Raw genomic sequence first — 13,804 nt, forward strand, 5'->3', positions numbered from 1 at the left:
AAATCTTAATTGAAAAGTATTTTTTCCGAAGTAGGCACTAGTCATGCTGTGCAAGTGAAAACTAAAGCTGTCTCGTTCACTCTATCAGATTAACGTTTCTTGTCTCAATGCACTCGGCGCGCGTTATACACACTAGTTTGTTTATTGTTACAGCGCCAACAAATCCTTCAGAGGCAGCAGTACAGCCCCATGGGCGGCGCGCCTGCCTCGCCGTCGCTAGCGCGCTCGCCGCACGTGGCGCGCACGCCCACGCCGTCGCCCGCCGCCTCGCCCGCGCCGCTGCACGAGCACGGCGGCGGCTCGCTCCACCACCACCACATGGCGCCCATCCCGCCCGGCTACCGCTACTTCAAGCCCGGCCTGTTCGGCGGCGCGCCGGGCTGGCCGCCCAAGGACGACGAGCGACGACGCACTACCCACATCAACAAAGTCTCCATACTCAAACGCCGCACGCCCCCTCGCCCGAGGTTCACGGGCAAGACCGGCGCACCCGGCACTGACGCTCGCTCCGATGACATCGGCGAGACGAGCGACGCGAGGAAGTACATTCTGTACTCCTCGGGCAGTGTTGAATATTCGAGCGCTTCCGATGACTCTGCTCGCATGAGCTTCGCGAAGGATGACGACGACGACGATATGCAAGATTTTGTTGACCATTTGGATGATGACGATATAGTGGTCGTGGAACCCGGCGCTATATCACCCGAGGAGCGCATAGCTACCGAAGAAGATTTCGAGGAGCTTATCGACAGCGGTAAACCGGAAGACGAAGCCGAGGAGGAGCCTCCGCAGGACAAGCCTCCGACGCGCACCGAAACCACGACCAAAACTGTCGCGGTCATAAGCTTAGCGCCCGCTAAACAGCCGACATCTAATATACAGCAATATAAAATTGTTAACCAATCTCAAAGTTCGACTCTCTCTCGTTTGCCAGTTTTGAGCGCCACTGTCCTTTCGCCGCATACGAACACCAAGATATTGAATGAAGTATCCCAAGCTACAGTTGCCTCTGTATCGATAGCTAATCAAACTATTTCCGTACCGGTATTAAAGAATCTTTCAGTGCCTATAGCTAATGTAACCGGTCATGTCTCAGGTATATCTAAGCCCCAAATGAAGAAGGTGCCTCTGAATATAAGTAATCCTCCGTTGACTGTAAACATGTCATCTCAGTCTATGCCCAAGCCACCTAATTCTGTAATAAGTGTCATTTCATCGAATATAGCAAAGAGTGCCAGTATGAATCCGGTTATTACTCTCGCGACCTCAAACACGATTGCAGGTACATCCAGGGTGCCAGTTTCCGTACTAACTCAGGCTCAAGTCAAACAAAAAATCGTCAAAACTATAGAAAAACCAATGTCTTTATCACTATCAAACACAAAATTGTCAAGTTTATCGGTATCTCATGATGCTACGTTACCGGCTAAGATCTTCCAGGACGAAGCCACTTCTCCAGATAGCACTGTTGCTCCTGAACATAACATAGATGTACAAAACCATTCTGTGAGCCAACATTTGCTTTCTATATCCTCGCAAGAAATGAAGCAAAAGGAACAGCAATGCTCTATGCAAGCAAATAAAGATATTGACATTGAAAGCGAAATTAGCAAACAGACGGAGTTGCCGCATACGCTTTGTTTGTCGGACCGAACTCCACTTTTGCTTGGTAAAGCGGACATAAAGAGTCCCGATCCTATACCTGAAAAAATACCAGACAATATCATGGAAGGTGATGATGAAGACAAGCCCGAAGACTCAATGCAAAATCAAATGTTGCTGTCATATAATAAAACTCTACAAGAGCAATCGATACCAAGTGCAGCATCTACAAGCAACAACCCTGAAGAAAATGTAGTAAAGACCATTAAAGCAATAGCAAACCAAACAAAAGAGATGGTGATTGATTCAAATATGCAAATAACATCAGATATTACTCAAGATTCGGTTCAGATTTCTATTCCCTCACCTACTCCTTCCCAAGAAAGATATTTGAATGATATAACGATGCGAGAGCATCCAGAAACAGTGGAAGGTAATCCTAAACATGTAGAGACATTCGAGCATATGTTGAGCATTCTGGAGAATATTACCGATGATAACAAACCATTTGGCATGAAACAAGCAAACCTCAAGAAACCAAATCCACCTGCTCAAAATCCTAATTTGAATCCAAATCATGCTCCAAAACAACAAGACAGTCGAGAATCACAAGAATCGCCCGCATTCCCAGCCAGAGAAGTTGAGAGACTTGCCATACAATCGGCGACAGTACCTCAACTATCGCCGTTGTCACAACCAGCAGAGCTAACTTCTAATATGGCAAATGTATCACAGCAGTTACGTACGATAATGTCTTCTTTAAATACTAATACGCCCAAAGTGGAATCTCAAACGATTATAAGAAAAAACAGTGATGCGACGACACCCACACAAGTCAACTTTGAAACTTTACTTCCATCTTCAAAAGTTGAAATAGCCGCACCACGACCTTCGCCTATACAAAGAATAGACAAAGCACAAACATCTAGTTCTGTGTCTGAACCAATACCTATGAGTGCAGCGCAAATGATTGGATCCCGAATAAACACTTTGTCATCAATGGGACAAATGAGGAAATCCCCAACTGTATCACCTATTAATTCTCCTGTAGGGATACAAAATCCTATGATGAAATCTCCTGCACAGTCTCCTCTTATTAACAATCAGACGTTTAACCTAAGTGAAGAGACTCACAATACAACCATAACATCTCAAATAATGCAAATGCCAGCTTTATCCAAAATACACAATAATCCCTCAACACCTTCTTCTTTAATGCACTCTGCAAATATTACTACCACAAGTGTTAGTGGCTATCAAAAACCTCAGTCATTGCCGACTAGTATATTGGGGCATACTTTGTTACAACCAACTAGACAAATCAGCACAAGCAGTTTACAATTTAACCCTCAAAACATCAGTTCCAGCCAACCGCCGGCTTTGGTCATGACTTCAAGGGCAATTATCGGTAGCAAAGAACCTGCGCCGAATGTTACCGTTCGTACTCACAGCATCGTGAGCACTGCCATGGGACAGATGCAACCGAAACCGACGCAAGCTCCCATTAGCTTTGTGACCTCATCGAAACTTTTACATACACAGTTGACTTCACCACTGAAACGATCAAAGTCAACAGATGAACCAAAGAGTGAAGTAATAGTTGGCCACATCCAGCCTACCAAGAGGCATAGTGTGGAATCTGTCATAGTTAAATCTGAACCTATGGAATCTGATGAGGCTAACAATATATCAGCAATCGCAACAGATAATTTAGGAAACAAAATAATTCAACAAAATGCAACAAACCAAAGAAATGATGAATCGCAAAATGTGCTGTTAAAACAATTATTACAGACGTCCACTACGACATCGACTGTTATTCCACAACGTACTGTGACGATACAAAGAAGTGCCCCTGCTCTAGGAACTATTCCTTCATTAGAGGCTCAGCTGGCGAGGCCACCAATACCGCCACCTACTCTAGCTTTGACTCAAGAAGTGGAAATACCCAAGAGTTCTCCGCGACATATGACTACTGTGAGCTCGCCGTATTCCAATCGCCCCATCCAGACGTCTATACCCACATCGGCAATGTCTCCAATGATATACACTTCAACACAATCATTAATGGATGTAAGAAAGACACCTATGAAATTTTTAAATAAAGAAGAGACAACCCCTGTGCCAGAATGTTCGCCCACAATCAAAACTTTACCCATGTATTCAACAAGTATAGAAAACCAGCAACTACAACAAGCCATAAAAAAAGAAGTGGCGCCACCACAACAAAGTCCTATACATCGTCCTTTTACTCCACTCGATGTGAAGAAGGAACTCCTCGACGAGAGCTCCCAACAATCGGCGACATCCGGTGTTTCTACTGCCTCCGATCAAGGTAAATTGGATCAACCTATGAAAGAGGAATTTCCTGAAAGTGTAAGTATGGAAAATTCGTCAGAAATCAATCCGTCAGAAACGCCATCAGAAGCTAAAAGACGTAAAAGACGAGAGTATCAACAAAAGAAAAGAAAACAGATGCAACTAAATATCAAAGCGGCCGCTGAAAACAATATGAATGCTGTCAACGCCAAAAAGCGACCTCGTAAAGGTTCTAGGTATGAAGAAGACTACGATACATTTATTGACAACTTAATGGCCCAATTAAGATTACTTCCCCCCATGCAGATACAAGAGCCCGCTTTAACCACAAACTTTGCAGTTTGTCCTCTGTTCGGGTCAGGTGATTTGACAAAATTAAAAAATAAAGATTATGATATTCTAAAAGGAGATTTAGTTGGCGATTTTGGTAACGCTAAAATACCGAGCGTAGCTGATTATTATAACACCAAACCATTCGGCGACGAGGAACGACTACCTGAAAAACCGGCAGCATCAACGCAGAGAGGCTTTTATGATCAAGAATTCCAGCCTATCGTATTTGATGAAGACCCTGAGGATAAGAAACTTGATTTCATTTGCAAAGAGCGAGATACAGATACCCCGGATACAATAGTGAGTTGCTCCAGTCCGGAGGGATATGAAATTGAGCTCGACGACAGATTCCCATATCTTAAACCAATTGACAATGACGATGATGAGGAAGAAGAAGAATCGTCTCAATCAGGCCGCGTTTCTCCCATCTTACAACTCATTGCCCCCATTCCTATAAGAGTTAAGCCGTTGTCGTTACACCAGCAGAAGGATGAAGAAGATAATCAGAAATCATTAAAAACTTTGGATACCGAAACGCCACTTAAAACTAAAATGGAAGACTCCCCTAGCAGTACGGAAAACAATGAAAATGTTACAGTTACTCTTACGCTCACGTCGGGCGCTGCAGAAGACATTCTCGGAGTATTGAAAGAGCTTGCAGGCATACTACATATACCGCCGCCCACTTCGTACCAAATAATAGAACGTACCGCCACTCCGCCGTCTCATAAACTTGGACTTTATAGATCTAAGGGAAAGGATGGCAAGGAAGGAACACCGATTGATATTCAAAGTATTCTAAACGGAGCGGCCAAATTCTGCCGACATTGTGACGTAGTCATTTTAGATTCCGTTGTTCGAGCAAAGGCGTCAGAGTTTCCCCTTTTATCTGCTAATAAAGGAAATGCCGAAGAAATTCTTTGTGATAGTGATTCGGAGTTGTATTTCTGCAGTACACAGTGCTATGAAAGATTCGCTTGGCGTCCAACGAATATCATTTTAGACGGTAAATCGAAAACAAGCATCAAAGAAGATAGCAAATCCGATATAGAAACGAATTTGTCAAAAGACAGGGACGATTTTGATACTGCATCGACTGAAAGCATGGAAACCGATGAGCTAGACATAAAACCAGATATCAAAGACGAGAAAATGGATTTCTCGTTCATGGACTCGTTAGACAACGATGAATTAATGAAGGAAGTCGGCGACGACGTCAGTGCCCTCGATGAAGATCTGAAGAGCATCGAGACCGACGAGAAAAGTAATCAAAGCGTCGAGAAGGAGAAGTTCAGAGGGACGCGATACAAGACTTGGTCACCGGGCTGTATCGGACCACCGATAAAGTACAAACGCCCAACGGACCGAGAACTGACGGAACTAGTCTTTAGAACAGGCGTCGCTATTATGCCCGTTACTAACGAAGACACGCGAAAGTGTGAGTTGTGTGGAATTCAAGGTGACGGCGTCGCCGATGGTGTGTCGAGGCTATTGAACTGCGACGTCGATCGATGGGTTCACCTGAATTGTGCTCTTTGGTCGGAAGGCGTTTACGAGACTGTGAGCGGCGCTCTGATGAACGTGGACTCTGCGCTGGCAAACGGCTCCAACGCCACGTGTGCGGTGTGCCGGAGGCTGGGGGCGACCGTGCGCTGCTTCAAGGTGCGATGTGGCAGCGTGTACCACGTAGGCTGCGCCGTCAAGGACAATTGTGTGTTCTACAAAAACAAGACTGCCTTCTGCGCTTCGCATGCACCAAAGGTGAGATGCATTTTTAAAATCATATATCTTTATGATTACAATTTTATTGAGTACCTATCTATCGTAACTCATAAATGAATAGTATGTATTTGTTGGTCTGCACCCATTTCATTCAATAATTTTTAGTTTTTTTTAAGTAAGTAAAATAATTAAAATATTGAGCCTGCTTTTTCGGGATTAAGCAGTATAATTGGATTATGATTCCTGAATCTCTCATGATATTTAAATCCTACCGCTCTTGTAACTAACTATTTGACAGCTCAAGTGCTGTCAAATTCACGTCACTAAAATGTAATACACAGCGGAAATACATATCATACTAATATTATAAGACGAAAGTTTGTGTTTATGTTTGTTACTCTTTCACGCAAAAACGACTAAACAGATTTGGCTGAAATTCGGAATAGAGATAGATTATACCCTGGATTAACACATAGGCTACTTTTTATCACGGAAAATCAAAGAGTTCCTACGGGATTTTAAAAAACCTAAATCTACGCGGACGAAGTTACGGGCGTCAGCTAGTATAGTGAGATAATTCCCTTTATGTATGCGGACGTGCTGGCTTTTCAGTCTAACTAATCCGCTAGTGTTTTGCTGACATCTGTTCCTCCTCCTTTCTCTTTGGATTGCTCCCTAGACTCTAAGACGTTTCCGTCGTCTATGTAAAGTAGCTCTGTAGGCTGTGGTAACACAGAGAAGCGGAGCCCTGCAGGATCTCTGCTGTTAAAGTAAGTAAAATTGATAAAACAAGTTGCTCTCCAGAACGAGAAGGACAACGAGCTGACGACGCTGAGCGTGGGGCGGCGCGTGTTCGTGTGCCGCGACGAGCAGCGGCAGGTGGCGTCGGTGATGTTGCACTCGGACACCAATCACCTCATCCGCGTGGGCGGCCTCATCTTCCTCAGCCCCGGACACCTGCTGCCGCACCAGCTCGCCGCCTTCCACACGCCCAATTACATCTACCCTATTGGATACAAGATTGTGAGTTATTTTTACATGACTTCTTAATTACATCATAACTTTTAAAACTTTCTTCTAGACTAGTCTATTAATTTTGCAAGCAGTATTAGAGTCTTAAATTGCACTGTTATAATATATCAGCAAAGATTAAAGTTATTTAGGGACCGCAAGAGCCCTGCACGGCCGCAGTGCCCAAGGGATTCTGAAAATATGATGCCAAATTGCATCGCAGATAGTATGAGATAAAGAATGGCTGAATATTAGTATAACGTTGTGATGTTGTGGTAACTAGGTGCGCTTCTACTGGTCGATGCGGCGCGCCAACAGCCGCTGCCGCTACGTGTGCTGGATCTCCGAGGAGGAGGGCCGGCCGCGCTTCCACGTGCGCGCGCAGGACGAGACGCGCCAGGAGCTCAGCGCGCCCACGCCGCGCGCCGCCTGGGCTGCGGTACGTCTGCGCTGCCTTGTCCCTACCATACTCCATTCATGAACTTGCAAGTTGCAGTACAGAAACACATACACAACACCATTATAAATTAATTTTAAAGTCCTGGGACATAGCACTAATTTTGACATTCGAAGGAATTTTGTATGAAGAAGTTCATGTTTGTACCCACGTTGTGCAGGTTTTAGACGCAGTAGCCGTGCTGCGCGAGGGGCGCGGCGAGGAAGGCGTGCTGAAGCTGTGGCCGAACTACGTCACTGGGGAGGATCTGTTCGGTCTCACCGAGCCCGCCGTAGTCAGGGTTCTTGAGAGTTTACCAGGTACCTTCAGTTTATCCTTAAGTTTGTCATTTATTCCTATGAACTAACAGACGAGATAACTCTATTCTCAACAGATGTTTTGGTGGGAGCCTACATACAAAAGCGAGTGAATGAATGCAGCGATGAAACGTATCTCATCGGCTGGGTTGTGCTTACGAGTGATCGTGAAAAATAGTATAAAACGCTTTGCTTCTGTCGAGTTTCCCACGAGTCACGACATCTCTTGGTTTTAATACTACATGCATTACTAAGTAACTGAATTGATAGTTCAAGCGTCTGTTTGATTAGACACTGTGACTGCTAGGCGCTCAGGCGATAGTAGCTATTAGTGCGCTGGACTTACTCTGGTCCACGTTCCAGGCATCGAAACACTCACGGACTACCGCTTCAAGTTCGGGCGCTCGGCGCTGCTGGAGGGCGGGCTGGCCGTCAACCCGTCGGGCTGCGCGCGCTGCGAGGCCCGCTGCCCGCGCGCCTGGCGCCGACCCGCGCGCGCGCTGCAGCCAGCCGCGCCGCCGCCGCCGCTCGACGCGCACACCGCCAACCTCGCCTGTCCCTACTCCAAGCAGTTCGTGCACACCAAGAGTAGCCAGTACAAGAAGATGAAGCTGGAGTGGCGCAACAACGTCTACCTCGCCAGGTACTGTACACGGTTACGTTATTGGAAGCAAAAAGAAGAGCAAGGTTAGATCACTAATCACTATAGACTGTTGCGCCATCTGTGTCTGAAGTCGCGAAATCGGTGCAGACTGCAGCCCGTTTGCAGTATTCTAAATAATTCGTGTATACTAGGGAAGAGTTAATATAATAGTTTGAAGTATACTATAAAGAATTTTGAATTGGTTTTTTTGCATTTTTCTGCAGATCTAAAATCCAAGGGCTGGGCCTGTACGCCGCGCGCGACCTGGAGAAGCACACCATGGTGATAGAATATATCGGAGAGATCATTCGCTCCGAGCTTTCCGAGATTCGCGAGAAGCAATACGAAGCCAGGGTAATTTCTTCATTTCTTTGCACTTGCAGTATTTCTTTTTCTGATACCAAACTATGGGATTTGATGTAGGGGTAATGGGTGTTCGGGTCACAAATTATTACAACATTCATTTCCTAATACCTCCATTGGTTTATTTTATTTTATTTGATAACAAGTTGGCCCTTGAAAGCGATTGTACCTAGTAGGATAAAAGATGGAAGACAACTAACCTGGAGAGAATTAGCACTTTATTAAAAAAAAAAAAACAAAATATTTTTATTCAATTAGACTTTAGTAAGTCAAAAGTAGTAAGTACAAAAAGTACTTTTGAATCGCCAATAGCATCTACCGCTGGTTCGGAAAGCCTTTCCTACCGAGAAGAACCAGCAAGAAACTCTGCATTAAACCCATACCACCCTAACCGGTGGAAACCTCTTATTAGACTTGGGCCAATTTACAAATTGCCCATCATAGTGAGATTGCCAAAATATTGCTAGTGGTAGTCCTTCGAGCCGGATATGTATATAACTAGTTTTGGGTTCCAGAATCGTGGCATCTATATGTTCCGGCTGGACGAGAGGCGCGTGGTGGACGCGACCCTATGCGGCGGCCTCGCGCGCTACATCAACCACTCGTGCCAGCCCAACTGCGTGGCGGAGACGGTGGAGGTGGACCGACATCTGCGCATCATTATATTTGCCAAGAGACGGATCGCACGCGGCGAGGAGGTGAGTGCCTCGCGCGCTACATCAACCACTTTTCCAAACGACGCATCGAGTCATAAAACAAGGGTTATCACACTAATATTATAAAGGCGAAAGTTTGTATGTGTGTGTGTGTGTGTGTGTGTGTATGTATGTATGTATGTTTGTTACTCCTTCACGCAAAAACTACTGGACGGATTTGGCTGAAATTTGGAATGGAGATAGATAATATCCTGGATTAGCACATAGGCTACTTTTTATCCCGGAAAATCAAAGAGTTCTCACGGGATTTCGAAAAACCTAAATCCACGCGGGCGGAGTCGCGGGCATTGGCTAGTAACTTATAAGGTCCATATTACTTTGATATTACGAGAATAGTCCTACTTAAATGCTTACTTGTTTCCATTCCAGCTGGCGTACGACTACAAGTTCGACATCGAGGACGACGCGCACAAGATCATGTGCATGTGCGGCGCGCCCAACTGCCGCAAGTGGATGAACTGAGCGCGCGCTGCTGGATCTACCAAAGTGATTTACAACCCTAAACATAAGCGAACCTATCATTTTAGTTACAGATTTACCTTTTATTTAAGCTAATGTGTGATCTAACGTTAAAATAAGACAAAGACAGAATTATAGGTCAAACGGACGGTCAAAAAATGTCGCGATACAATGTCGTCTCACAATTTATCAATATACCGTTAGTAACTTTGTTATTGTATTTACACATTAATAGACAGACGGTTTATTTAAAAAAAATGTAGACGGTAAAAAATGAAAATCATAAAAATCTTGATATTTATTGACTGAACCTTGTCATAAAAATACCGTTCGGTAGTTTTATACTGCGACTATCGGAAGGTAAAAAGTAAAGACGGACGGACGGTTTGTACATAGCATGCTATAGAGATCATTGTTGTTATTAGATTTTAACGTGTCTTTAGACGTGAATGTTCCAAAAGTATACGTACATAGTTTAATTTTATATCGATAATTTAATGGATTCTATTGAAGATTTTCTTTTATGATCGCTTTTTAACTTTTGACATTTATTCGTATGATGACCTAATGATTCATATTTTTGTTAATCGGCGAAAATTTTATTTACTGTTTTTATCGATTTACGATTTATTTATTAAGTATGACTATTTGAATATTGATATTATCATTACTATCACGTAAATTTATTATTTAGTATCATTGACTATAATAAATAATTAATGAAATCATTATTTCTTTATGACAATCTCAGTGGTGAAAATATGAAATTAGGTTAAGTTACCATATAGACGAGTCTGCATTTAGCGTCGCATAGCACGTGTTATTAGCTGTTTAAATACATAAATGCCACATCGTGCCTGACGAGTTTTGTATGTCTATTCACTTGGGGCACGCCCCGCGAGCGATCTAGTTTGTACGATTCCGCGCTCAAAATCCAAAACGACGTTCTTTTATTTCTCACTAGATGATACCCGCGACTTCGTCCGCGTAGATTTAAGTTTTGGAGATATCCCGTAGAGACTGGGTTTGCCGGATTAAAAAGTAGCCTATGCCTGTCTCCGGAGGCAGGCATACTCCAGGAAACGGTTAAATATATGGGCCATGAAACTCAAGCAAACAGACAACCACACTTTTGCATTTATATAATATTAAAATTAAAATAGATATGGATTAGGTTACAAAATTAGGCACCCTTCAATTTATATATTGAACTTTGACAATCATAAATTTCTTTAAAAAAATGTTTCAATTTTGTTTACCAATGTACGTGGTTTTTCCTAATGTGGGTAGTTGTAGAAAGATCAGACGAACCATAAACATAGAGATCGTTGGGACGAACCTCACAGCCAGAGCAAGAGCGTTGGAATTTGAGCGGAATTTATTCGTAGATAGTGTAATTAATGTATTTTATACCCTGATACGCAGGAAGCCTGCCGTAGTTTGACAGCTTACACAGTGTAACGATTGCGATCGCCTCTGATCGGCGACATTCTCACTTTATTGGCTGTAATGCATTAATGCAGCAAGATTACCACAAATTCAGCCAATCACATCAATAGGGATGTTGCCTATGTCAAAAAATTTTTTTGTTAGTTATTAGAAGTTCCTAGCTTGCCTAGAAGATAAGATGCCTATTCACTCTTGCCTTGAAGATATTTAGGTTATATGTGGCAGGAAACAGACCCCGGAAGGACACACCTTAGTGGTTCGTATCAGAAACATTGTCAATTTTATAAGTGGTAATATTACATTTTACTACATGAATATTCCAAAGTTTTCGTAGCGAAAAAGGCATCACACATTGAGTAAAAACGTTTGGATTGGATGCCGATCACATAAGGGCACCAACTTTCACGGTTTCTCGCTGTTTTGTGGTATGAAGTCTTTATGTCCTCTGTTAGCTTTAAATCTAACTAAAATATCTCAAATGGTAATAACGTCACATTGCCCTATTTCATATAAGTTGCCGTACTAAACGAACGTTTTGTCTTTTGATAAAAATTGGCAACATCCTTATTTGATAGTAACAAGTCGCGGTCGGCGAGCTTCCGCGCTAGTACGGGAATCGCGTAGTGACGTATTGTCGCTTGAAGTGCGTAGTTCGTACATGTTCATTTGTATAGTCCGTTTTTCCCTAGTCTACTTAAAATATAAACAAATCGCAGAAACCTCGGAGACGCGATTTGGATGGCGCATCAGACTGGAGTTTGGTTTTTAATTCATAATACTATGTTTTCATTGTCAGTTCACGTTGACAAGATTGTATAGGCCACGTATAGTGCGCCTGTTACGCATTACCTAAGCTTCTTGTTTACCTTTTGAGTAAACTAAGGAAAACTAAAGAATAAGTGTAACGAAAGTGGTAAGTAGAAAATGTAAGAATTATTTAGTGAGAAATGTTTTATAATATAATGGATCATGAATTGAAAGTTTTATTAGTCTAAGTTGGGTGTTTCTGTCCGCCAAGTATTTTCGACAACCATGAAAATACCCGATATATTTATAGACATAACTTTATACTCGAATATTTTCGATGTCATGTTTACTTGTGATATTTCTATCAGAAATAAACTTTTTACAAAAATCTGTATACTTATCACATTGTTTTATTATGAATTTATTCGAAAATACTTGGCGTGCTTTTAGAAAGGTATTGTGTCCGGCAAACATCTTGAACTGACGCAATTGGTTGATATTTGATAGTTGGCCCTTGCTTCCCGCATTTTCCACCTTCCGGCCAGAATGCGGCCCGTCCGTCGTTTCTGTAAAATTGAAGAAAATTTTCGCGCTCGCTTCGCTCGCGAACCTGTTGCATGCAGATTTGTTTAGCAAAACTTATAAGAAATTAATTGGTGTGCTCTCTCAAATATTACGATTCAATATCTGGATTTGACTTCTTGTTAGCTTTCATTATTTTATTATTTATTTTCTTGAGACATTTAAGTAAATTATTGTGTTATTTTGTTGCGATGTTTTTTTGTCTCAAGGGGCGCGATCCCTTCAATTCGGTTAGAGCGCCGAGTTTGCCGGGGCTGGCGCCGCATACACTCTGCTTTTTGGTCAAGATGTTGCCGGGCTATGACTATAGTAAGAATAGTTTAACGTTAACCTCGGTGGCCATCTGGAAATGTTTTGTCACGAAATATATGTAATTTTAAGTTTAAATGTGCAATATCGAGTCAATACCGAAATTGTAAATAATATTAATTTTGCAGGTATTATGATGTTTAATTGATAATCATGTACCTAATAGTTTTATATTTTAATGCATTGTAAGAAAGTGATATTATTACGTTGCTTTTCCATGAATTTATTTATTGAAAGCATTCCCATTGTTTCAAGCTAAAATAGAACTGACTACCTATTCACCGGACAGGTTTTTGAGTACCTACTAGTGAAATTATATCTTTTAGAAATATTCTATACTTAATATTTTTATCGCATTATTTTCCTTCATTAAAACTTTTATGTAAATATTGCATTTTATTCCGAGGACTTAAATTGAAAGCAGTTTTTAGAAACGCGATTAAAATTGAATTCCAATTTTGGCGATCAGCTTGACTAGGTGAAAGAACTTCAAAGCTGGCAAGTGTGTATGAAATACAATGTTAGTTGCTAGTTACCTGCTTTCTTTCACTGTACATATTATATTTCCCTCTGCTATTTGTTCAATGGGTGCTATTGAAGCAGCCAAGGTTTAGATAATTTAATAAATATCGTTATAATGGCGCCAAACTGTTTCCAAACTAACCAATAGGCTCGCGACTGGCAGCTAAAGTCACGAGGTTTTACAGCCCTAAATTTTTAAAACTGTGTTTGCCCTTTCCTTATAACATTAGTGAGAATAGGATGCGAATACTCTATAAATTTGTGCTCAGCATCA

General features: G+C 42.3%; 1 protein-coding gene across 12 annotated transcripts in view; it reads left to right on the forward strand.

Moving 5' to 3' along the window:
• The window catches only part of LOC123867422 (histone-lysine N-methyltransferase 2C-like), a 47,374-nt gene extending 36,987 nt beyond the window's left edge, over window positions 1-10,387 (forward strand). For all 12 annotated transcript variants that reach the window (XM_045909417.1, XM_045909421.1, XM_045909423.1 and 9 more), the window contains 8 exons: window positions 154-6,015; window positions 6,781-6,999; window positions 7,271-7,426; window positions 7,605-7,743; window positions 8,104-8,383; window positions 8,608-8,737; window positions 9,262-9,444; window positions 9,832-10,387. In XM_045909417.1, the coding sequence (XP_045765373.1) occupies window positions 154-6,015; window positions 6,781-6,999; window positions 7,271-7,426; window positions 7,605-7,743; window positions 8,104-8,383; window positions 8,608-8,737; window positions 9,262-9,444; window positions 9,832-9,924 (7,062 nt within the window). In that variant the 3' untranslated portion in view covers window positions 9,925-10,387. The remainder of the gene's footprint in view (window positions 1-153; window positions 6,016-6,780; window positions 7,000-7,270; window positions 7,427-7,604; window positions 7,744-8,103; window positions 8,384-8,607; window positions 8,738-9,261; window positions 9,445-9,831) is intronic.
• The last annotated feature ends 3,417 nt before the right edge of the window (window positions 10,388-13,804 follow it).

Source organism: Maniola jurtina, chromosome 8, assembly GCF_905333055.1.
Source record: "Maniola jurtina chromosome 8, ilManJurt1.1, whole genome shotgun sequence".
Classification (NCBI taxonomy): domain Eukaryota; kingdom Metazoa; phylum Arthropoda; class Insecta; order Lepidoptera; family Nymphalidae; genus Maniola; species Maniola jurtina.